Source organism: Zootoca vivipara, chromosome 6 (assembly GCF_965207765.1).
Source record: "Zootoca vivipara chromosome 6, rZooViv2.hap1.1, whole genome shotgun sequence".
NCBI classification, from domain to species: domain Eukaryota; kingdom Metazoa; phylum Chordata; class Lepidosauria; order Squamata; family Lacertidae; genus Zootoca; species Zootoca vivipara.
This window is the reverse complement of record NC_142589.1, coordinates 22,381,701-22,408,314: the sequence shown is the minus strand read 5'-3', so window position 1 is coordinate 22,408,314 and position 26,614 is coordinate 22,381,701. Positions and strand designations below refer to the sequence as shown.

The 26,614-nt window shown below is 46.3% G+C and overlaps 1 protein-coding gene across 2 annotated transcripts in view; it reads left to right on the top strand.

The window, feature by feature from the left end:
* Positions 1-26,614, top strand: part of CAMTA1 (calmodulin binding transcription activator 1) — a 671,800-nt gene that overhangs the window by 257,596 nt on the left and 387,590 nt on the right. For both annotated transcript variants that reach the window (XM_060276129.2, XM_088671772.1), the window contains exon 4: positions 25,525-25,660. In XM_060276129.2, the coding sequence (XP_060132112.2) occupies positions 25,525-25,660 (136 nt within the window). The remainder of the gene's footprint in view (positions 1-25,524; positions 25,661-26,614) is intronic.

Below are 26,614 nucleotides of genomic sequence, written 5' to 3'. Positions count from 1 at the left end.
CAAAGTTGATTTAACTGTCTTTTCTCGTGTCTAGTACCAAGATTTAGGTCTATAGCACGTCATTAGAACCAGAAATTATTCATCAGCCGACTTTTAGTATTTCGTATGCATTCTACTTAATGGCAATTTTAATATTCCCATCTTCGGCCCTAAATCGTTATGGAGAGGATTCAAATTGCTTGGTATATGGAGCAGCCCATAAAATTCTTTCAGGAAAATTTTTCAAATTGAGTGGCAAAGATAGAATTGTCAACATCTGATATTATCTGGTTGTTTGAAAACGGGAAAGGGGGTTTGGGAGGGGGGGGTAGAGAAGAGGCCTTTTATTGTGTGTTTGCTGGTGGCAGTAAAATCTATATAACCCAGAAGTTAAATATCCCTGCAGTGGGTGAACGATTTGATATTTATAACAATCACAGTTAAAATGAGAGTTGAACCCCATCCTTCCTCAGTGGGAGTGGTTGGCCCACTGTGGCAGGCGACTGTCCGAGCTGAGCCGGAGGAAGCCAGCTGAGTGGGGACCAGAGGTTAGGGCCAGAAGTGAAGAAGCTGATGGTTTGAGTAAGCCAAGAGCCCGCAAAGGCCACCCAGGACCAGCCCAAATCCTTGCCTGTCTAGGAAAGCTTTATAGCCCTTCCTGTTCAGGAGAGCCAGTGGCCTCTTCCTCTTCTTCACCCCCCCCTTATTCCTCTCCCTCCTCCTCATCCCCTTCTTTTTTATTTTTTAAAAGAGCAGTAGCACAATTCTTCTTCTTCTTCTTCTTCTTCTTCTTCTTCTTCTTCTTCTTCTTCTTCTTCTTCTTCTTCTTCTCCTTCTTCCTTCTTCCTTCTTCCTTCTTCCTTCTTCCTTCTTCCTTCTTCCTTCTTCCTTCTTCCTTCTTCCTTCTAGAATAATGTGTCGTTGGCATTCTATCTTGCACTGCAAAATGAATCTAAGCATTATAAAATGAACACCATGCTTTGGCCAAACTGGAAAGAATTGCCTTCCTCATTCTGTGTATAGTGAAGACCAAGAGATGTTCGGGTGTTGTGGGAGTTATCCTTTGTGTACTGTGCTTCTGAGTTGACACGTAAGGGTATTTGAACCCCTGCCTATAGGGAAGCCTGGGGAATGGTATCGGTGGGGTCACTGCCAACTGCGTCCTCCGGGCTGATGGATGGGGAGCGCTGGTGTTACCTTGTGTCGGGCGGTTAGTGATGCTGCTGCAAAGAGCTGAGCTGGGTCCATGTCCCCATTGGCATGAGAACCTAAGAAGAACCTGCTGGATCAGGGCATAGGGGCCCACCATATCCAGCAACTTGTTCTTGAAGCAGCCAAGCAGATGCTTGTAGGGAAGGTACAGGAAGGCTCCCACTTGAGATTCCCAGCGACTGGTTTTCAGAGGCAGACTGCCTTGGCACGGGAGGTAGTTGCATAGCCCTCAGGGCTAGTGGGTGTCAATGAACTTTCCCTCCACGGATCTCTCCAAGTCCTCTTTCAAAGCCATCCCAGTTGGTGACCATCCCTATGGGAGAAAAGGATATAGTTTAATTATGTGTGAAGGATTTAGGAAGAGCTTGCAGAATCAAGTCAATAGCCCATCTAATCCAGCAGACTGTTGTTGTTGTTTAGTCGTTTAGTCGTGTCCGACTCTTCGTGACCCCATGGACCATAGCACACCAGGCACTCCTGTCTTCCACTGCCTCCTGCAGTTTGGTCAAACTCATGTTCGTAGCTTCGAGAACACTGTCCAACCATTTCGTCCTCTGTCGTCCCCTTCTCCTTGTGCCCTCCATCTTTCCCAACATCAGGGTCTTTTCCAGGGAGTCTTCTCTTCTCATGAGGTGGCCAAAGTATTGGAGCCTCAGCTTCAGGATCTGTCCTTCCAGTGAGCACTCAGGGCTGATTTCCTTCAGAATAGATAGGTTTGATCTTCTTGCAGTCCATGGGACTCTCAAGAGTCTCCTCCAGCACCATAATTCAAAAGCATCAATCCAGCAGATTAGGGCATGCCATTTTAGGAGGTGAAACTAATTTTTTGCATCTTTCCCCTTGCCCCCGGTGAGGTTGGTCTTTAAAATGTGCCTTTGGATGTAAGAAATTCAGATCTATCATTTTTGTGCCAGGACAACATTCAGCTTGGTACGTCTACATTTGATGAAGAAGCACCTAAACTGCTGTCGGAAAAACCAAAGAATTTTTAATTTTGCCTTCTGAAAGTATCAGATAATGCTCAATAAATGAATAATATATGATATAGCTGCAAGTACTTAGAAAGTATTTTTAATCATTTCTATGCAATTCTTTACGCACATTTCACTTACCAAGCAAAAATAAACGATATCAATATAACCAAAATATATTTTGAATTCCCAGGGCATGTTGCAACTTTTAAGCAACCGCTCATTTTGGGAATTTGAAAGTTGACAAATTTGACTTGCCTGAGTCCAGCATCCTCTTCTCACCTAGCTGCCCCAGTGGGAACCCCCGCCCCAAGCAGGACCCTGGCTCGAGAACCCTCTCCCCTCCTGTGGTTCCCGACAACTGGTATTCAGAAGCATTGCTGCCTCTGACCAGGGAAACAGAGCATAGCTATCATGACTAGTGACTACTGATAGCTTTCTCCACAAATTTGTCCAATCCTCTTTTAAAGCCATCTGCCACGTGTTGTAGCTTCCCGCCCTTCTTATCTGGAAGCGGATCCGGAGCAGGCCCCTCTGCTCGGCCCGAGGCAGAGGTTGCCAGGATGCCCCACTTATTTTGGCACCCTTCTGTCTGTAATTGTGCTGGCCCCAATGAATGGCCACCGTGGTGTTGATGAAGCAGCCCTGGGGGTTTGCTGGAAGGAGTAGGTGAGGATTAAGTGCCGTGGCCCACCGCTGCTCCGCCAAGACACATCCAGGCTCCAATTAATGTGTCCTTGATGGGATTAGTCACTGCCTCGACTGCGACTCTGGATAAAAATTGCCACGTCTGTTACTTTTAGGCTTTAACTTTCTCTAAAATATTGCAGATGCGATAGAGGCGCCCCGGCTTTCATCTGAAATGCAAATTGGTTTTAATATTGGCGACTCGGGAAGGGTTGGCGTATTTACATTTCCGTGATGTGCCCGCGTGCGGGATTTATGTCGGTCCCTGCATGAGTGGAAGAGGATCTCATCGCTAGAATCTTAATTTCATTGTACGGGGAGCCCAAGGAGCCAGGTGAGCGGCAGGCAGGCATAACTCAAGCTTCCTTCAACCCCAACGCAGGCAGCGTGCTAACGAAAGGGAGAGGAGTCTTTAAGAAAGCGAGAGAGAGAGAGGCATATAACTCAGCTCCCCGCGTAAGATGAAGCACCGCTAGGGCTCCAGCTCAGGCGTCAAATTCGGTGGATTTGTGTTCTGTTGCCGGAGCAGGTGGTGTGCTTTTGTTTTGTAGCTTTGCTACAAGAAGCTGAACGTAAACTAAGATATTTCTCCGCTCCCTGCCCCCACCACTTCCGCTAGCAGCTTGAACACAAACCATATCTCAAGGCCTAAAGGCAAGTGCTTATTTTGCAAAACAAACAGACAGCCGAGAAGTGATGGATTGCATGCTAGCCTGCAATGCCACAAGTTGCAAGCAGAAATCTTTTCAGATAGTGGCGTATGTGTATGTGTTCAAACTGACTGCAGGCTGTGTGGGACACGGTGAGCTGGACAGGGGTGGCCAGAACCAATTGCCTGCGTTGAGTTTTCAGTAGATAGAAATGGCAGGTAGCCATGCTGATGTGTTGAGGGAGGGGAACAGCAAGCAACAGTAGTGTAATAGGTGTGATAGCCTGCCTACAGTGACCCCATAACCTTCCAGCTGGACTTCTGCAATTCACTGTATTGTGGGGCTGCCCTTGGAGACTGCAGCTGATACAAAATACAACATTCATAGTGTTAACTACCCACCCTGCAGTCTGGGATTTCAGGCTAGATGGGAAGGTCATCTTGGCACCACCGCCAAGTTTTACTTTCAGACACAACAAGGGGAGTTTTCTTTTTGTCTGAAGCTTCTAGAGATTTTAGCTACATAGCCTTGAAGATTAGATGCATCACAGGTGAGTGAAACAGGTCAATGATCTTACACGTGTCTTTGCTTTGCATGCTGTAAACATTTTGCAACCCGTTCTGAGATCGCTTGCGAGCAACAGTGAGATATAAATTCTATAAAACGAACAAACTCCACTGTTTCTTAGCAATTTCACTATACTGTTTGTTAATTGCCCCTTGTTCTGAGCTGAGTGAGGTTGCCGAGACAGCAAAACAGGGACTTGAACTGCCTCCTTCTCCTTTTATCTGTCCTGAATCTTGCAGCATTTGGCTTCATTGGATGCTTGCGAGTTCTAGTGCTATGAGAGAGGGAGGGGAAAAAAAACTTTCCCCCCAAAGTTATAAACTTATATCTTGTCACCTCTTACTCACCTTTTCTCTAAACTAAAAAAGTTTCATATGCTGCAACCTTTCCAAACAAGGGAGTTGCTTTATCTCCTTGATCATTTTGGGTGCCCTTTTCTGAACTCTACAATATCCTTTTTGAGTCGAGGCGACCAGATTTGTGGACAGTGCTCCATGTACAGTGGCACCATAGATTTGTATAACGGCATTAGGATATTGGCACTTCTTATTTTCAACCCTTTTCTTAATGATCCCTAGCATGGAATTTGCCCTTTTCGCAGCTGAGTTCCTTTAGTTCACTTTGACCTGTGTTTCACTCTTTCTGAATCCTGGTTTAAGCCAGGATGCAGTTTGCTTTCAGTTCCTTCTTGTAATTCCACTCCCTGTGTTATTTAGCTTTGTGGGTTTCTTGCTTACATTCGCACCCTGACTTTCCATAATTCTTATTTTTATTTTAAAGCTATCCAAGGTAGACAACACCAGTACTATTCAACTAACCCACCAGCAGGTAAAAATGGCAGCTTGTTGGTAACAAACATAGCTGAATTAGAGATACGGATTAAAACACAAAGCAAAACATACTGGCCACTGACTGAACTCCTATTTAAATAGAATCATAGAATCATGGAGTTGGAAGAGACCACAAGGGCCATCCAGTCCAACCCCCTGCCAAGCAGAAAAAACCATCAAAGCATTCTTGACATATGGCTGTCAAGCCTCTGCCTAAAGACCTCCAAAAAAGGAGACTCCACCACACTCATTGGTAGCAAAGTCCACTGCCGAACAGCTCTTACTGTCAGGAAGTTCTTAGGTGGAATCTTCTTTCTTGTAGGTTGAATCCATTGCTCCGTGTCCGCTTCTCTGGAGCAGCAGAAAACAACCTTTCACCCTCTTCTATATGACATCCTTTTATATATTTGAACATGGCTATCATATCACCCCTGAACCTCCTCTTCTCCAGGCTAAACATGCCCAGCTCCCTAAGCCGTTCCTCATAAGGCATTGTTTCCAGGCCTTTGACCATTTTGGTTGCCTTCCTCTGGACAGGTTCCAGCTTGTCAGTATCCTTCTTGAAATGTGGTGCCCAGAACTGGACACAGTACTCCAGGTGAGGTCTGACCAGAGCGGAATACAGTGGTACTATTACTTACTAGAATAGATGTATAGAAACACAGAATTGGAGAGCTGGAAGGGACCTAAGGGGTCATCAGAAAACAACCTTGATGTGATTTTCCAGGCAGCTGCCTCTTTGGTGCAGAGCTCCATTCATGTCTTCTTACACATTGGCAGACTCTAGAAAAATTAGCATGATATGACCCTTTGGGGATGTGGGCCATAGCTCAGTGGGAGAGCATCTGCTTTGCAGGCAGGTTCAGTCCCCAGCAGCATTTCAATATAGGGCTGGGAGAGGCCACCCCTGTCTGGAAACCTGGAGAGCGGCTGCCAGTCAGTGTCGGGTATACTGAGCTGGGTGGACCAATGGCCTGACTCAGTATAAGGCAGATTCCTATGCACAATCACATCCAAATGGCTTTTCTACAGTGTTTTGCCAAGGCTCAAGCTGTGGGAAACTGCTAACACACACACACACACACACACAGAGAGAGAGAGAGAGAGAGAGAGAGAGAGAGAGAGAGAGAGAGAGAGAGAGATACCACTCTGTGCTCAAAATTTGGAATATTTCTGCCTCTTCAGAATGAGACCAAGTCACTGCAAAGTCCAAACTCCAGGGAGAGATTTGCCTGAGGAGAATTCCAGGAGTGCCTTCTGTTGAACATGGACAGGAGAGCTTTTGTCCTGGTCTTCCAAACAGCAATGTCAGGAAAGTTTTACTGAGCCAAACTCTGAACCAGAGGTGAGCTTTTAATGGCTTCCTGGCTCGAGGAAGAGTCCCAGGCACTCACATCAGTTTTATGCTGATAAAAGCATAATCCTTTGAATCCAATCCTTTGAAACTTGTCCTCCCCATACCCAGTATTTCCAAATACTGGAAGAGGATCAGAGGGATGCATTTTCCAGCCTTTTCCCTCATCCTGACGTCCAATATCAACATCTAGAAGCAGAATCCTGGGGGGTCGTGGGAGATGTAGTTATCCTGAGGACTCTTGAGCCTACACCTCCTACGGTCCATGTCAGTAATCCAGGCCCATTTATGCTCCACTTCCCTCTTCCCTTCACTCCTGCAAATTTGCTCCAAGTTACAGGTGCCACAATAGTCCCTTAAGCCCCTGCTTCTGGCACAGTTCCCAAAGGAAGGTTGGTCTGTGGTTGCAATTGGCGGGACCCCTCCAGGCTGACAAAGCCTTGGAAGAAGCAGAGAGAGGCCAATCCCTCGCAGAGGATAAAATGTCGAGGATATGCCTCCTTGAGTTTCTTGGAGGAAAGGTGAAATAGCAAATCAAATGAGTAAACAGATTAATAAAGAGTTAGAGCCGGGGGTCCCAAGTTCCATGGTTGGGAATCTCTCCCCTCCTCCTCTCCCTGTCTTCCTAAAGCCATTCTTAACCACAGCGGTGGGGAAATCAAGGCAGAGCACTTGGTGAGGCAAGAATGGCTCGTGCATTTGGTTTTTAATTTTTAATTTACAGCCAATCCTCAAAAGATTGATTCAGCTCTGGAAATAATGCCGGTTTCATTTGTTCTGCCGGCAAAAAAAGAAAAGAAAAAAAAGGGGCCGCTATTGTGCTGTCTCGTAAATGCGCCTTGTTTCCAAAAGCAGAAGCAGGCTCCCCTTCCTTTCTTCTCTGGGAGCTCGGGAGCTCTTGCCGTTGTAAATCTCCCCGACTGCATGATGGGCGCTGACATTTGCATTGTGCTAATATCCATGCGGGATGTTCTCTGGGAGTTTTTCTGCCACTGAGCAGCTTTGGACATTAATGATATGCACAAATTTAGGAAGCACCGGGGAGCCACCCTCCCTCTTCTCTGACAAATGCTTAACATGAAAACCAGGGGCCTGAAGATTGCTCTCTGCAGCCTCCGGAGCGGCCCCAGCGGTCACCAGGATTTCATCACTTGGAAACATGACTTGTAGCTGAATGAGAGTTGCGTTGCGTGAGGTTTGGAGCTGGTTGGAGAATCAGTTTGGATCACATTTTAGTGCAAAGCTCTCTAATTTTCACTTCCTCAAACAGAAAGCAGGCCCCAAAGCAGCTACTGGTGGCCCATTCTTCCCTGGAGGTTTTTATGCAGAGGTTGTTGGATGGCCATCTGTCAGGGATGTTCTTTTAACTGTGGTTCCCGCATTGTGGGGTTGGGGTTGGACTAGAGGACCCTTGGGGGTCCCTTCCAACTGAACAGTTCTTTGAATCTGCGGTCCTTCAAAATTCACACTTCTTTGAATTTTGTGCTGCTCTTCTCCAGCCAGAAATATATCTCCAAAAATACATTACATTGGAGGAAAGTGTGCATAAATAGGTATATATTTATGGGGGAAATTGCATGCAAAAATATGCATATCCAGAGAAATCCACACAAGACAATGGGAGATGTTTTTTTTTTGGGGGGGGGGAGGACCTTTGGGAAAAAGATAATTATCATGAACTGATGCAGAAATGTAGTGAACTTAAGACTGCAAAGCCAACACATTTATCCATTTGTGCTGGTGTTTAGGTTGGCCATGTGCCTTCACTTTACAGAGGGAATTCTTTATTTGAAGGTCGCCAGTCCATGTTCTGGTTTAAGATAATGAACCCCAAGAAGAAGGGAGAATTGGGGGTAGGTCTTGAAGTCACCCATCACCACCCCCTGCACAGGAGGCTTAAAAGAGGCACACAGGTCACCTGCCACTATATTGAGATGCACTGCAATGTTGTTTAATATCATAGAATCATGTCCAACATTAGCCCTCCTCAGAGTAGACCCATAAAAATAATGGACATGACTAACTTTGGTCTGTTAATTTCAGTGTGTTTACTATGCGTAGGGATACAACCCAGGGCTGTTGTTTCAAAACTAGCATTTGGTGTGTGTAAATTAGCATACACGAGTCTGCATCGTATTTTGTTCACTTTTTGGCTGATAGGTGAGAGCCACCCAAGTGTTGGGTTTAAGTTGGGAGAAGAATGTAGCCCCTTCCCAGTAAAAACCCCCCTTCCCAGTAAAAACCCCCCTCTCCTTTGGCTTTTTAACCTCTTCCTGGCAGCTCAAGGCTCCCGAACCTAGAATCATAGAATCATAGAGTTGGAAGAGACCACAAGGGCCATCCAGTCCAACCCCCTGCCAAGCAGGAAACACCATCAAAGCATTCTTGACATATGCCTGTCAAGCCTCTGCTTAAAGACCTCCAAAGAAGGAGTCAACCCTATTTGTCAACTCCTTACCTGGAGTCAACCCTACTTGTTTGTTACCATAATGATATTCATGCTCCCTCAGAGAGGGGCGGCTTTCTTAGCCTTTGACTTTTCCTTCTCTGAAATGGAAATAACAGCAGAGCCAGTTATTCGTTTGGTTAGATCAGGCACCCCCAGACTGCGGCCCTCCAGATGTTTTGGCCTACAAGTCCCATGATCCCTAGCTAACAGGACCAGTGGTCGGGGAAGATGGGAATTGTAGTCCAAAACATCTGGAGGGTCGAAGTTTGGGGGGTGCCTGGGTTAGATCATTTCTATCCCACTTAATGTAAAGAAATCTTTACATAAGTAGGGCACAGAAAACTAAAGGAACAGCAACAGAAAACAAATGTTGCATTAATACAATTTACAGAAAGGAGAGAGAGAGGGAGAGAGATTCTTCTAACATATACAGTAATGCCCAACATCTCTCTGCCTCCTGGCTCTCACCCAGGACTGCTCCCACCCAGGGCTCATACAAACTCACTGCTCGCCCCCCCCCAAATCTCACAGAGAATAGGGTTCCTGGAAACCACTGGCATCACCTTAGTCTCTCCCCCCAGAGTTGTTATTATGGGCTGGCGCCCAGATGGGATGGAGCATTTCAAGGCTAGCCAGGTCCTTTTCGTCTGCTCTCTACTACACAGCCAGTTTCAGGCCGCAGCAGGCTGGGTGCCTTTTTCCAGAAGGCATCAAGGATGGCAGCTAACAGGACGGCCCCTCCACTTTGCAAAGGGAGATTAAAGCACCTGCCGTGTTGTTTAGGGATGTTGCGCACAAATAAGGGATGCAAACTTTAATTTATTTTAATTAACCAAGATCTTAAAGTGCGGGATGCGTCTTTATTTGATGCGACTGTGAGTTAAACGCATACGTGTTTATATTTTTTGAGGCTCTAACACTGGTGTGTTTCTGTAATTGGGAAGGAAAACAGGAAAATATCTTAAGTTGGTTTATTAAATTCTGAATTATTAATTCCAAATTATATTGCACTTCAGTATCTCGGAAAAAGGGGTCCTGTGTTGAGGTTTCGATAATATGTGTATTTAGTTTAAATTTAATCAAGTGATCAGCCAATTGACTGTCAGGTGATGACTCAACTAAAATTATTTTAATTAGTCAACTGCATTGGCATAAATCTAAATCTAAATAAGTCAATGGAATCAAAGGGAAGCAAGGGGCCCCAAACTCTTCCTTCCTCAAGGCCTCCCTCCCCCCCCCAACTGCTTCAGATGGCATTCGAAGAGGATAATTCAGTGCAATGATTATGTTACAAAACCCATTTCTCCCTATCGAGCCCTCCTGTGGAGATTCCAGCTGCCAGGCTGTGCACCACAAGCTCTGGCCCCTGGGAATGGAAATGTAATTTCCTTTATGTTCTAAAGCCAAGAGTTCAGGTGAAAGGGGGAATCTGCTTCCTCCCTCTTTCCCTTTACAGACCCACTCAGAGGACAACACCTTTGCCTTATAGGGACACTGGCCCCATGGGGTGGAGGGAGGAGGAAAGGTTAGCGCCCAGAATAGTAAGATTTCTGTTTTAATGTTTATTCCATTGGTTTCAATGTAGTTTTAATTGTTGTGACCTGTACTGAGTGCATCAGTTCAAAGGAGTAGTTTTGCACCAATGTGATGCTGTGTGGAGTGCCTTTCCGAAGTGCTTGGACTTCACCAGTTGTTGTGAGCTGGTGAGCTGGCTCTGTGCCCAGATGAGGCACACAGCTGCCTCTGTGTCGTCTTGAGTGTCTCCTGCTGCGCTCCTTATCGCCCTGCTTTTCTGCCGGAAAACAGAAGGGTGGACTTTCAACAATTTTGCAGGCACTCAAGGACACAAATTTCATACTCTTCAGCATTTCAGGGCTGCCTTTAAATGCCTTCTAAAGGTTGTATAGTTACTTACCTCCTTGGCATGGTGGTTGCATAACTCCATACCCTCCAACATTTCTCTGATAAAAAATAAGGACATCTTAAGGAAAAGCGGGACATTCTGGGATCAAATCAGAAACTGGGAATGACTTCTGTTAATCCAGGACTGTCCCTGGAAAATAGGGACACTTGGAGGGCCTGATAATGATCAGAAGCTTCCTTCCTCCTAGGCTGCACATGAGAAGAAGGGTGTGTTGGGTGTTGGGTGATCAGGCAGAGCGGAAGGAGAAAGCAACAGGTCTCTGAAGCATGGATCTTTTCTCAAGCTTGGCAGGTTGCCTGCCAAGAGGTTGTCCTCAGGTCTCGATACACAGGAAACTTGGAGGTCTCCTTGAGGCTTGTTTGGTGCAGCTTGGCTTGACTGGATTAAAGGCTCCTCCAGCAGTCTGTAGGCAAGGAGCCTGAGGCATGGAGGAGCAGGAACAAGACTCGCAAGGGGCCTCAACCTGGATCTCAGGTGTCTTCTGCTGCAGAAAGATGTGGCCAGCCTTTCTTCATTACCCAACCTTCACCCTTAGGTCCCAGCATTAAATTACAATGCTAAAAACAATTTAAAGCAACTTGCAGTCACAAAAGTCAGAACATAAGAGGAGCCTGCTGGATTGGGCCAATAGCCTGTCTAGTCCAGCATCCTGTTCTCCTAGCGGATGGAAGGCTTTCCTGTGGGGCTGGGAAGCCTGTGACACTCCAACTCCCATCAGCTCCAGCTAGCATGGCCAATTGTCAGGAATGATGGGGCTTGGAGACTAGCGCCATCAACTTGAAGCAAGGACCCCATCAAAGAAAAGCAAGGAAGTACCCAGCCTGTGCTTGATTCTTTCCCTCATTTTCTGACATTGTCTATGCCAGGCATCCCCAAACTTCGACCCTCCAGATGTTTTGGACTACAATTCCCATCTTCCCCGACCACTGGTCCTGTTAGCTAGGGATCATGGGATTTGTAGGCCAAAACATCTGGAGGGCCGCAGTTTGGGGATGCCTGGTCTATGCTGTGCCATCATAAGCAAGCCCGAACAACTCATTACCACCTCATTCATTTGCCAAAGCGAGGGGATGCCGTCACTCTTGCTGTGTGTGTGTATGGGTGGTGGGGAAACATTCATGTTGCTGCTTCCCCTGCCATTTGCATGGTGTGCTTTGAAAGCTCTAAACTACTGTAAAATTGGAGGGCAGAAATAGCCGGTGGCCTGTTGACTTTGCTCCAGGCCTCCAGACAAGGGACATTTAGCCACATCAGCTCCTTTTAAACAGCAGAAGCAGCTTAACAACAGTATGGCCAAGTTAGTAGGTTTCAAACTATACCCCGGTGTCATGTGACCATGCTGATTGAGGCTGATGGGATTTGTAGTCCAATACATTGGTGGGGAGGGGTGGTGTTCCAGACTTAGGAAGGCTGATGTATCGGCCAATAACTCTGTGGACTAATTTGCAAGGTTGTTGCATTCACTTATTTAACAAAATGTATAAACAGATTATCAGAATGAAAAATCCCCCTATGCTGCTGACAGTAGAAAGCCCTAAAATGTTCATTAAAAGTACCAATAAAAACATGCATTAAAAACAAGTTAAATAATGGACTTGCTGAAATACAAAAGGGTTTTAGCAGGTGCCAAAACCAATACAGTGATTGTGTCTGGCCTGATGTCGGAGAGATCTGGCCCAGTGTAGCATTTTGCTCTTGGTATCTGAAGAAGTGTGCATGCACACGAAAGCTCATACCAAAATATAAACTTAGTTGGTCTTTAAGGTGCTACTGAAGGAATTTTTTTATTTTGCTCTTTCCTGTGTTTGCATTCAGAAGACCTCTTTGTTTGTAATGGGTCTAAGATCCAGGGCATCTGATCCTGCTTTAGATATTCAGAAATGCTCTTTCCTCCAAAGACTGGATGGGAAAGGGGGATCCTAGCTCATGGCCTGGGCTTATTTTTGAAAAGCCTGCAATGTTTTTTCTCCATATGAGGAAATGATCACTAATGTCTGCTGACCTTGGCCTCCACATCTCCCTTTCAGAAGCTAATTTCTCGATTTTATGGCAATGGGGGCTGAGGCGTTCTGAGTTTCCTTCTCTGCAGACATCTGAAATAATTAGAAGGGTGGAATAGTAAAAAGGCGAGGGGGGGGCAGAAATCAATTTTAGAAAAAAGGACCTTCTCCAGGCAGGCTTTTGGATGACCTTACTCCTTTGTTCTAGAAAACTTTGAGTCACTGTTAGCTTTGCAATATTTACTGCGGACTCAGAGCTCCCTTGGCTGTAAAGCATAGATCCCGATTAAATTATACGCCTGACATTTACCAAATTTTTATGTGACAATTTAGAAGAAACTGGTTGCGTTAAACAGCCTTATTAATATTGCAGTAATGTGATTAGGGGGAATATCACGGTCATTTAGACCAAAGGGGCTTGTAATTTATGGCCTTGGCTAGCAAGATGCCTCTTGACCAAAATAGAATTTCTGCAAGGGCTGGTGGGCTGAGGGAAATAGGGTCTACCTTTTCTGGTTCAGTCTGATCATTATTAGTGTGTGCCATTTGCTTCTTAATACACAGACGCCTGGCCTTTACTCTGGAAATCTCAGAGCAGCTTCTAGAGCAGGGTTTCCCAAATGTGGGTCTCCAACTGGTCTAGGACTACAATTCCCACCATCTTGCTAGCTAGGGATGATGGGAGTTGTAGTCCAACAACAGCTGGTGACCCAGGTCTGGGAAACCTGTTCTAGAGGTTCCCAGTGACTGAGTTGTCCAATTAAGCACTGGTCCTGTTCACAGCTGCTTAGTTCCAACCATGCATTGGAGGTGGTGGTGGTGGCCACTCCCAGATCACCCCATGGCTTTTCACGCACTGGAGCAGCCCTGCTGAATCAGCATCAGGCGGGCGCATGGAATCCAGCATCCTGCTTCTTGCCCATGGCAGTCGCTCAGAGGTGCAAGCAGGGCTTTGAGACCATCCGCCTTCTCTGCTGTGGCTCACTGGCATGTGGCCTTCTGTAGCACAAGTGCCTCCAGGAGTGGAGACTTTGCGATGGTCATCGGAATGTCTTTCCTCGATCTGTGAATTTGTCTCGTCTAGTCTGCCAGGGGTGTTGAATGCAGAAGAGTGGAGCGGATGCACAGTTAAAAATAAAGCACAAATAACCAATGAAGAATCCCCTTTTAAAGCCACCCAAGTTGGTGGCCACTACTGCATCTTCTGGAAGCAAATTCTGCAATCCGTCTCGTGATATTTTGTCAGGTGCAGGACGTGAGTGTAATTTCTGCAGATGAAGTCATCGCCAGGCACATCATCATGGTGCTAAACGCAGTGCCCAGGAGAGGGGAGGTTGAGCGTATCGGCCCACGGAACACCCTCCCCTCTCAGTTGTGCCCAGGCAGGACAAACAATCCCTCTGTTTGAAATCTCTCTCTCTCTCTCTCTCTCTCTCTCTCTCTCTCTCTCTCTCTCTCTCTCTGTGTGTGTGTGTGTGTGTGTGTGTGTCCTTCCCCCAGGCCCCAAATAAGACACCGGGAGATAGGAGCAAGCAGTTTTCCCTAAATGCCACAGAGCCATAAAAGGGAGGAAATTCAAAGTTGCTTTGGAAGTTGAAGCTTGCCCTGGAAATACCCTGTGCTGTCTTCAATAGGGAAAGCTATTCAATAGCGGATGGAGAGATGGAGCTCACACCCAGGCCAGCTGACTGGCCATGGCTAGGAGGCCAGTGGGGAACTTCATTGATGGGAAGAGATCTTCCATGGGTGGTCCTTCCATTATTATTATTATTATTATTATTATTATTATTATTATTATTATTGCCACAACTTGGTGGTTCTTCTCTCTTTCTCCTATGGAGTAGTTAGAGGCCATCCATTCTGAACCCCTGGTTCAAGGCAGTGTCTGCAGTCCAGGAGACAATGACAGCATTGCTGACAGAGGCATTGCTAGCAGTCACTGGTAGCCTTATCCTCCATGAATGCCCATCACACAACCCTGGTCACTCTTTTCTGGACATGCTCCCATTTGAAAATGCCCTCCTTAAAGTGTAGCATCCAGAATTGGACACAGCACTCTAGATGAAGCCCATAGAGCACTGGACAGAGTGGAACTATTACTTTTTCATGATTTTCATTTCGCATGCCAACTTGTTACATGCAATGACTACTTCCTCTTCCTCTAATTATTATTATTATCATCATTATTAATAATATTTACACCCCACACTTACTCTAAAAGGACCTCAGGGTGCCAAACGCATCCCCATTTTTTCCAAAAAAAAAAAAAAAAGAATCATTCTAAAACAGTTAAAACATTCCAAAAACAGTCACAGTTAATAAAACATTCTTCCATCCAGTGATCTCAGGGTTGCCAGGAGCAGTGTTCTTCAATCACCAAATCCCTGGGTAAACAGGAATGTTTTCAAATTGCTCCTGGAGGAGCCCGTTCCAAGCTTTTGAACTGTTGCACTTATTGTTCATTTGAAATGCTGTGAGACATACAAATGAACAGATGCTGAGGATAATGAGGATAAACAAGGGGCTAGTGCCGAGATCTGTAGGTTTGGCTCTTGGTTTTCCAGAAGACCAACGAAGTAAAAGATGCAAAATGAATATGATGTCAAAGGGCTAGTGAGGTGAATCATAGAATGGTGAAACTGGAAGGGAACTCAAAGGGGCATCTAGTCCAACCCCCTGCAATATCTGTGTCTATATATCACATAGTATATTTACTAGCAAATCAAGTGACTGGAGATGTAAGCACCTGCATTCACAGGCAAAACCTCCTCCCCCTTTTTTGGTCCCAAAGTCTGTGCTGTCTCTCCATGCTTGCTAAGGTCACTCGAGTTCCAGAAATTCACTCCAAATCTATTGGAAGGTTGTGTCATCTTGTAGTTGATTTAAGGACTTAAGAAGGGTCCTTCCGCTGGATCAGGCCAGTGGCCCGCCCAGTCCACCATCCTGTCCTCACCGTGGCCGTCCAGATCCCCCCATGGGGAACCTCAAGCAGGACCTAAACGCAACAGCACTCTCCCCTCCAGCAATCTGGTATTCAGAGAGGCATCACTGCCTCCAATTGTGGGTGGAGAATATTGTGGCATGTTTTCACAGGTCTGTGTGCATTATCATAGAATTGTAGAGTTGGAAGGGACACCAAGGAATTAATAATAGTAGTGTGAATGGTTATATTTGTAAAAAAATCTATTTGTTAAATATACATATATTTCTAGCAGTTAGAATACCCCCCCCCCCGATTTTGATCGGGGGGACACAGCTTGGGTTATGAAAGGGAAAGGGGTGCCTCTGTAATCTGTGCCGTATCTAAGCCCCCCGCAACCCAAGCTTCCCCATTCCATGGAATAATATTTCTTTACCCCCTCCCTGCAATATTCAAAGCGAATGGCCCGTGTGTCCCTTGGAGGGGGTCCCCGGGGTAATAATTTGAGATAATTTTTGCTTCTGATAACACTCTGCAGGCTGCCTCTCCATTTGCATATACTGTCCAGCTTCCTCGGTACTTCTGCTCTGCCCCTGAAGGGACACAATTAAATTACCTGATTCACCTCCTTCCCTTTTTGGATCTGTGGGGTTGATGAATGTCTTTGGCTGTGATGTTGAAAAAGCAAAAGCTGGTCTCTTTCTTGGCCTGTCTTCAAGGTGATTAATGAGCCGTTCCAGGACGGGGGCAAGGAAAGGGCGGGGGGAGAGGTTTTCTCCAGCCTCCCCATTTTTTTATTAACTGCACATTGGGGAGAAAGAGCATTTAATATTCAATGATAAACAATTTAATAATTCAATAGCAACAATGAGTCAATAATACATACCATTCCTTCTTGGCACCTGTTACTGAGAGAAGAAGCGGAAATGTTCAGGTCTGCTGAGTCTGGAGGTGGCGGAAGAAGTTTAGAAAACTCATGAGTGGTTTGGAGGATGCGATGACATCCCTCTTCCATTCCATCATAGCGGCATTCCCAGCCTGCATTGTTCTCCACCTGTTTCCAGTTGAACGTGGAAAGTTCGGGATCGGTGTATGTCTAGTTTGCCACAGTGATTTAATCACAAAGCAAAAGGGGATGTTGGTGCAATCCTGTGGCTGCAGCAAGGTTCATTATCTCACTGCATTTTATAACAATATGTGTCATATGCGTCAACTCCTAGGGGCCGAGGCCTTTTCGGCCCCTCCCCAACACATTTTTTTTTTGAGGGGGCCCGCAACCTCCATGTTCAGAGAACATTTGGCTACACCCCATGGCTCCTTGTGATGATATTGCACGAGTGACTTCAGGATGTCACATGGGGCCCCCTCCATCAACTTGCAAAGATGGCGCCTCTGATATGCATATCTCAATGTGCCCAGATGCTTGTCCACAGAAAAAAAAAATAGTGAAGTTGTGAGCCTTATGTTGTGGAACTCCCTCCCCATAGAGATGCGCCTGGCACCTTCATTATACAGCTTTAGTTGAATGCTGAACACACCTCTTTGCCCTGGCTTTTGACCCTTGTGGTGCATATTTGTAGAAGCTGCCTTGCTTCTGTGATTGTTCCAAACTGATTTTAATGTTATGCTTTAATTGTTCTAACCCACTGGGAGACCTTCGGGTGAAGGGCAAGCAATTAATAATAATAACAGTTTTTACTTTTATTTGTTTAGAGCATTTGTGCCCTGCTTTTCAGCCAAAAAGGCTCCCAGAAAAGTTTACATACAATCAAAACGAGACAGTCCCTACCCAAAGACTTAACACACAAACACGACAAGCAAGGAAAAAGGGACAGGGAGGGAAGAGAAAAATCAAAACTCAATTGCCAATTTCTGAACAGTCGTTCCTATAGTGACCAGCAAGCACAATCCAGGGGCAGGAGGTGCCTGATGGAGTTGGGCCCCCAGCAAAGCTGATGCAATTGGCCTTGCTGTATCTCTGCCACTGAGGCTGCCCCCAAATGACACTTGATAGGAGGCCTGATAGAGCCGGCCTGTCGCAGCAGAGCCCATGGAGGAAACCCAGCTTCACAGCTTTCTTACTGCTGGAATGGCTACTCCTTGATGACGTTGATGATGATGATAATATAATCCTGTGGCCAAAGGGAAATGACAGTTCTCAGCATCACTCAGCAAACAGAATTAGGTGGTTTGTAAACCCCATTTCCTGGGGGAAGTTCACGTGAGGTGGTTTTTATAAAAAGTTTAACAAGAAGTTGGACAATAAAGATTTTCTCCCTCCTTTGGCTGCACTGGGTGGCAAAGGTTGTCTAATTAAACTGAATGTCAGTAGACAGGCAATAAAATGTTTTCTGCTCCCCCAAGCTGGGGTTTTCTGGCACAAATTGTAGAGATGTTCACTGGCTTAAGTGGTTTGGACAAATTTCATGAAATAGGAGAGGTCTACTCAAAATAGTTGATTCATGGTGGAACCTTCAAGTAATGTACCTCAAGTTACAGAGGCAGCTGGCTGCCACTGTTGGTGACAGAACACTGGGCTAGCAAACCCAGGACCTTTTTCTGAGTGAGCATAAGCGGCCCATTGCATAAGCAGAGAAATACTAGGGGAAAGCACAGCTTGGAAAGGCAGGAGAGCCTCAGCGCTCCCCCACCCCAATCTGGACTGTGCATGGTATAAATTTGATGAGAGAAATCCCCAAAGGGAAGTTTACAGGCCGAACCTTTCGGTGTGATTAGTTTGCAGGGTTTGTTCGTGTGTGTGTGTTTTATTTTACTTTTTGGTAATGTAATGTAGCAACGGAGCCGTTTGTTTGCAGGATTTGTATCTGATCTTGATCTCGCCTTCCCTCCGCCATCAATTTATTACTCCTGGCCATGTTTGTGTTTGAGAGAGATAAGCGCGGGAGACATATTTTCTCAGCCTCCCTTTTCTCCCCCTGTCCCGGCCTCCCCTTCGAAGCACAGAGAAAATCTGTAGGAATAATTCTGCAGCAGGTTGAATTTGACCCTTGTTTGTTATGACGCCAAGAACTAGCTGGCTTCTGCGAGGAACAGGCTGACTTGGAGGGCTGTTGTTGAAATAGGCCATGGGGCTGATATCTGGAAATGGTTGCCTTCAATACCCTTCAAGACACAGGAAGGATGTTTGGTCAAAGTTTGTTCATCATTGATTGCCAGGGAAAAGCACCTGCAGGAAGCCTTGAGTAGGAGACCCAGGAATATGTAAAAATACTTATTAAGCAGCCGCAGGCAGCTCAAACTCTTTACTGAACAGATGAAGGTCATCTGTGAGGAGAAGGGAATCTGCTGGCAAAAGATAAAGGGAGTGAGACTTGCTCAAGGAAAGGGGCCTGAACCCACATCTCTAAGAGAGTTGGTGTGCCCAACTCAGTGTACCTCCTGCAAGCGATTTGGCCCAGAACTGTGATAAATGCTTCTATCTTCGCTGGATGGAGGTCTGTGTTTGGAAACCTCTGGCTTTTGAGTAGCTGGATTTGCGCCTGTTGTACAAAGCTAAGCACCATACCGTACCCTCCAACATTTCTCTGATGAAAATAGGATTGTCAAAAGCAGGACATTCTGGGATCAAATCAGAAACTGGGGTGGCTTCTGTCAATCTGGAACTGTCCCGGGAAAATAGGGACACGTGGAGGATCTGTCGCACCTGTTGCTCCACCCACATTTGCCTCTGGCCTCGCCCACCACCGACACCAGAAGTTTGCTCAAGAGGGCATGCAGCTCTGAAAAGGGTGTACAGACTAGTCAAGTTTGCGAAGGATCATCCCGATACTAAGGGTGGTCTACATCAAGCCATTGGTCCCTCATGCCCAGCGTTGTCTGGTCCAAATTTCTCTGGTGGGCTCCGGATGTTTGGAATATAGGTCCCTATCAACTCTGACCATTGGTCATGCTGGCCAGGGCTGACAGGAGTTGCAGCCCCAAGTCCACCATATCTGATGTAGGGACGTAGGGAAGGTGGTCACCGATATGTGTGTGTCTTTCACCTCCCTCTTTCCGTTGACCTTTGCGACGGGGATTTCATGCAACAGGTCGAGCGCTGCTGGTCTGGAGGAATCAAGGATACAGATCATCCCACTCCACTTCACCCACAACTCTGCCACACTTAAGCCACTCTGCTGGTGCATCTTCACAGCAGAACAGGTGTGCCAGGGGTGTGTTCCACTCGTGTGCCATGGGGTGTTCAGCTACTATGTCCTGCATGCTCACTATGCATCCCTTGTTCAGAAGATAAGAATAACCTGCAGGATCAGGCCAGTAGCCCATCTAGTCCAACGTCATGTTCTTGCAGTGGCCAACCGGATAGATGCCCCCAAAGGAAGCCTGGAAGCAGGACCTGAGCACAAGAGCACTCTCCCCACTTGTGATTCCCATCAATTGACATTCAGAGGCATTTGCTAATTTAACTGCTTGCTGCATGGAGGAGGACTTTCTTTATCTGTCCTGAACCTTCCAGCATTTGGCTTCATTGGATGCTCAGGAGTTCCAGTGTTAGGATAGAGGGAGGACAACTCCCATTTCTGAGAGGGAAATGGATTATGGATTGGTCCCCTTCCCAGCCCCCTGTTGTGTAGCTTGGTGCCTTGGGGAAAACATGGAGTTATCTCTCTCTCTCTCTCAATCTCAATTTTGATCTCAGTGGTGGAGTAAAGCGATCAGCCTCCCTTTCCCGCCTGCTGCCTTCACAGCGAGACTTGGGCTGCCACACCTGTGTAATTACTTAAGGAGATGAAAGATGGGGAACTGCCTGTGAGGTCCTTAAGCTTATGTCTTAGTGGGAGGCGAAGGAGGCCCTGCCCACATTGCCAGCTGCAGGGCAGCACAGCTGGGCTGCTTTTAGGTGACTGTCATCACCCCCCCCCACCATCTTTCTCAGTGGGGCAGCACCTTGAAGCACCAGAGGGATGCCAGGGATAGGGAAGAAATTCAATTCAGTTCACATTTTAAGGCAAACCTACCTACTGTGTGTGTACTTTCCAAAACAGTATGTAAATAGAAACATAAATCATCCTTCACATTTTGTGCTTCTCTGATTTTTGCAATGCAGTTCTCCAGCCAAGTCTTGTCTGCAAAAAATTGCATATCTCAGAATAAAGTGTGTGCAGAAATGCATTGGTTAGTGGAAATAACATGCAAAATTGCTTTCCAATTTGGAAAAAATAATTGCAGTTCCAAAATGTATATACCGGTATTAGACAAAATTGTGTACAAAATTAGGAAAAATTCACACCAAAATTAGGAGAAATGCTGTTATGGATAGATTCTCCCATCCCTGCACTGACTCAAGGGGGCCTGGGATGGTCAGCTTTGCCTGGAGGTTCTGAGGACCCCTTGATCTCAGCAATGAGCGGCTCAAGGCTGATGATGCTGAAAGCACCTTTCAACTGGCACAACATCAAGATATGTGTTAGGAGGTGAAGGTCAGAGAAGCACACTTACTGATCCAAGGTGAAACCGTGTTCCCAGCCCTTGCTTTGCAGCTGCCAGCTTTGAAGTCATGGTCATGACTCAGGCCTGTGAAAGTTACAATCTATAAGACCATTAAAAAAAAAGTAGAGAAAACAACAAAATTTTCTCAAATGTCCTGTTGTAAAAAAAAAAATCAAAAAGGGAAAAAAAGAAAAAAAAACCTTGAGCAATCATCAGCAAGGCAGCAGGGAAACAGACACATGAAGCTCTTGCAGGAGGGGTAACAGAAGAAGACCCAATTCCTCAGTAGGGAGATAGTTAGGCACTCATGCCAAGTGGGTTTGGAGGACTTGTTTGACCAAAACTGAGAGAGTGCATGTGTGCCTGTGATAGGCAGCAATACAGCAATCATTTTATTTAGACAGCAGTTGCTTTATTTTGCACTATTTGGACTTCCAGGGGAAAGGAATTGGGAGGCAGAGGAGCCCCACCTCACATGGCATCAGATGGTGGGCCAAGACCTTTGTAGGGACAGTGTGAGCAGCCCCCCCCCACTGACCGCAAGGTCTGGGGCAGATGGCATAGGACGATGCAGATCGGTAAACTTCTGGACCTCCTTGGGAAGGGCATTGTGTAGGTTGGGTGCGGTGTCTGACAAGCCCCACCCACATCTCATGGGACGGTGGTGTCATAAGAACATGGGAAGAGACTGCTGGGTTTATTTATACCTTTGAACACTGCTTTGAGATGCTAAACCAGGCATCCCCAAACTGCGGCCCTCCAGATGTTTTGGCCTACAACTCCCATGATCCCTATCTAATAGGACCAGTGGTCAGGGATGATGGGAACTGTAGTCCAAAACTTCTGGAGGGCCGAAGTTTGGGGATGCCTGTGCTAAACAAATGGATAAGAACATCTAAGGAGTCCTGCAGCTAGATCAGACCAGTGGCCCATCTAGTCCACCACTGCGTTCTCAAAATGGCCAACCAGATGCCTCAAGGGGAATCCCACAAGCAGGATCTGAGCACAAGAGCGCTCTCCCCTCCACCAACTGGTATTCTGAAGCATCACTTCCTTTTACTGTGGAGAGCAGAGCCTCCTCCATCATGTCTAGTAGCCATACCCCATGGATGGAGCTACAAGCAGTCCCCACCCCTCTGACAGATCTCAAACCCCAAACTGGTAGCTCCTCCTTCAAGCATCCCCCAAAGTATTTACCCTGCTACTTTTTGCTCCCTGAAAACAGCTACCTGATCCTGAGCACAGAGAAAGTTTGGGGGTATTTTACACTCTGGTTAATATATGTGTGTTTTGGGGTGTGCAGAGCAGGGAGAGAGTGACTTCCTTCCACCCTCGGTTCCTCGCGTAGATTTTGTTTCACTTCCACAACTTCAAGAGATTTACGTGCTCAAATGCTGCCAACTCCAGGTTTTTCCCCAGAAGTTGTTTATGGCGGCAACTGCTGCTAATGTTGTTGTATTTCTTTCTGTTCTTGGTGTTCCAAAGCCAAATTACTGTGACTAATGTACTTCTATAAATTTTTTGCAGCCATCTCCATGGCTGCTGTCTGAAAATGATGCACAATCTCTTCTTTGTGAATTCTGGGTTTACTGAGGGCTGTTTTCTTTGTGTGGGGGTGGGGGTGGGGGGAGAGGGAAGGATGGCTAGTGCAAGAGTGGTATTTCTATTATATCAATTTGCCATATGGTAAAGCGATGGGGGGGGTGGTGGAGATATAAACATGCGCTGAATGGACGGTGACAGATGTTTATTGGACAAATGGCTGCACCATCCCCTGTAGCTATGCCAAGAAGGACAGTTCTGAAAAAGATCTGGGGGATTCCTTGGAGCTGATGAAGACAGAGCAAAGGCCAGATCTGACATTGACCTGTATTGGGGGAACAGCAGTGATTCCTTTCTGTTCTGGGGGAAATCGATGCTGGTTTGTTTTGTTTTTTAAATCTGACTTCTTTATTCCAAACTTGCTTTTTACCTAAATCATGAACGATGGGTTAAAAGATGGAGAGAGAGAGAGAGAGAGAGAGAGAGAGAGAGAGAGAGAGAGAGAGAGAGAGAGAGAGAGACTTTTGAAAAGTATGAGATATTTTGTGGACCATAAATATAATCAGTACTTAGCATGTTAGGGAGAGAGGTTTTGCTCAGATCTAACAGTCAGGCTCCGGATCAAAACTCCCCCACTCGGAAATGTGTGTCACTTCTTGAATGGGCTGCAGACCCTGTTGAGACATCACTGGAAATGCTCTTTGCTGGCTGTGAGATTTTCTGCTGTTCTCTCTCTCTCTCTCCTGTAGGGATGGGAGACAAATTTGGTTTGGTCCACAATTTCTTGTAAATCTACTTAATTTAATGCAAACCTGCCTAATTCGCACTTCCCAAAAACCTATGCAGAAGGGGGGGAAACAGCAGTTGCACTTTGAAGTTCATTCTTCTCCCATGTTTTGTGGTGGCCAGCTCCAGCCAAGAAACGTGTGCATGAAAATGCATGCCTTTAGTGAAAATAACATCCAAGAACATTGTTGTTTAGTCGTTTAGTCGTGTCCGACTCTTCATGACCCCATGGATCAGAGCACACCAGGCACTCCTGTCTTCCACTGCCTCCCGCAGTTTGGTCAGACTCATGTTGGTGGCTTTGAGAACACTGTCCAACCATCTCGTCCTCTGTCGTCCCCTTCTCCTTGTGCCCTCCATCTTTCCCAACATCAGGGTCTTTTCCAGGAAGTCTTCTCTTCTCATGAGGTGGCCAAAGTACTGGAGCCTCAGCTTCAGAACCTGTCCTTCCAGTGAGCACTCAGGGCTGATTTCCTTCAGAATGGATAGGTTTGATCTTCTTGCAGTCCATGGGACTCTCAAGGGTCTCCTCCAGCACCATAATTCAAAAGCATCAATTCTTTGGCGATCAGCCTTCTTTATGGTCCAGCTCTCACTTCCATACATCACTACTGGGGAAAGCATAGGAGGGGAAATTGCATGCAAAAATATGGATACTTGGGAGATGCACTTCAAAATGCTGACATGTTTTTGTGAGGACTGTTTTTAATAAACTCGGATGAACTGACTAGAAAAATTAGAAGTGGAGAGAGGAACTAGAATGGGCAGATTCTTCCATGCCTGCTCCTCTGCCAGTGCCTGCCTTCCTTGACATCAATCAGTCACCAACCAACCAACCAACCAACCAACCAACCAACCATCTCTTGACTTTGCATAGTGGGAGGGGGAGGTAACCACCAGCAGCAGGAAGAGCTTTCAAGCAGGTAAGCAGGTGCCCCTGTGGATGAATGGGTTGAAAATGATGTTCCTAATCATGATTTTCAATGTGAGTTGGAAGGTTGGTTGGTTGGAGAGGAGTGGGATGCACAAAACCAACTGGGGCCCTTTGAGCCCTTTCAGGTGCTCAAAAACAAGCAAGCAACCCCTGGAATATTTCAGAAGTTTTGGGGAATGCTCAAGCAGCCGAAATTGCTATTGAGACAAGCTGGGCAAGCGTGGGAACATAACTAAGTGCTGGTGCTACTTCATTGATAGGTGCAGGGAGCACCTCCAAAAAATGACCTCCCTGACCCACTGCAGTCCAGAATTCTCACACCTTCTGCAGCTCCTTCCTGGTTATGGGGAGGGGAGAAGAAGTTCTGCACAACTTCGGTCTCCCCTTGGAAGGAGCTTTTGCTGTGTTGGCTTCCTGGGCTTTCAGGATCCCTCCAGCAAGTTCTCCCAGGTACCTCTTTGTAAAAAAACCAAACAAAGTGTGGCACTTTGGTTAAAAGCCCTTTGTGTACATTGACTGGGCAATCCAGGCAGGTCGGCCTGTCCTCTTATTTGTAGATTGTGTGTGTATGGGGGGGGGGAACACATACACAGAGAAGCTTGCCCATTGCTGGCTCCAGTATCCAAGGTGTCCTATGCAGGCCAAGGGGAGAAGGGAGGCAAGGCAAGTCAAAGGCCGCCATCTCTCTGGCTGTGGAGCGGGAAGGGGAACAGGTAGCCACAGCAAGAAAGGGCAACCATGAGGCTGGGAATTGGCAGTGGGACCCTTGCAGGAGTGTGGGCCTGGCATGGGCTCAGTGATCCCAACCCCTGGTGCTAGCCTTGACAAAGGCCACTGAGCATCTCCATGGCTGTCCTGAGATTTGAACCGAGGGCATCCAGCTTGTAGCTCACAATGCTATGCTGGCTTAGTGTGCTGCCTCCCCTGAATTCTCATTCTTAGCCGTTGCACTGCAAGAACTTTGATTGGCTTCATTCTTTAGGGAAAAATTTCCAGGTGGGTTTTGGGAGAGTTGCAGGGAGGAGGAATACTAGGTAGGTGATAATTTTCTGCCGCACGGAGTATATTTCCTTTTCACAGTAACTGCCGTTGGTCACCTTATAGGAGTGAGTTCTCTACCCCTGCTAATTGACGGCTGAACCTCCCTCTCTCTGTGCAAGTGTGTGTATGGGGCTCACTCACAGCTTAGAGACAGCAGCTTCCCAGGTGTTGGGTGTGAACGTAGATTTGCTCGGCCTCCCTGATGAGCCATCCTCCTTTTTGTTTTCCAGGCCTCAGAATGGCTCTATGATCCTATACAACAGGAAGAAGGTGAAATACAGGAAAGATGGATATTGCTGGAAGAAGCGGAAAGACGGGAAGACCACCCGAGAAGATCATATGAAGCTGAAGGTTCAGGGGGTGGAGGTAGGTGCACAAGACGAGGGGAGCTTCATTGCGGGGGCTGCCATGTCTCATTGCATCAGCTGACCAAGTAGGATGGTTGTTGTTTTTAATAAAAATGTTACATATATATATATGTATTTTAAAATGCTCTGCTCCACTTATTTGTGAAAGGCTACCTTCATGTGTTGCCCTAATCCCTGTTATTGTAGGAGAGTCTCATATTGCTGTTGGTTTGTTTTTGTGAGCAAGAGGTTGTTTCTGTTGGTGTAGGGCTAAACCCAGCACTCTGGAGCAGTGTTCGAAACTCCCATTGTTCTAGGCGCATTTTGCGACAGGGAATTTCATTAGTGCAAGCAGTTTCTGAGCTCTGGGCGCAATACTGCGCCTAAGATTTCAGATTAAAAATGCAGAGTGGAAGGAAAGGAGGACCTTCTTCTGCCTCCCCACTTCCAGCTACTCTCTGAAGGCTGGAGAAGAGTATCTCTTAAGAATATTGGGAGGTGGGCAGGGGAAGGACTAGGCCATATGAAAAATGAACATAATATTTTGGTTATAGTTCTCTCATTTTCAGCTTCGGACACGACTAAATGACTAAACAACAACATTCTTCTTATATATAAAAAAGTGGGCCTAGACTTCCTTTGTTGTGCCCATAACATAGGTTTTAGGTGCCATTTAGCTCCTAGCTTTCATACCTGAGTTTCTAACACTGCTCTGGAGAGTCTTTGTGACTTAGTTGTGGGGCTAATGGAATCTAACTGGTTGGAGTTGGAAGGAGTTGTGACAGTTTGGAAGGGACTTGATTCAGTGCTTTCCCCTTGCTGAGCTTTTTGAGTTCTCTTACTTGGGTAAGGGGAGTGTGCGTGTTATCCTTGCATCTTGAAAGATGAGTGATGCATGGGGGAATTCTTGTCTCCCTGATCACAGTTTTATTTTTATTTTTAATGGAAGCTTTTGAAAGCTGTTTATTGCTTG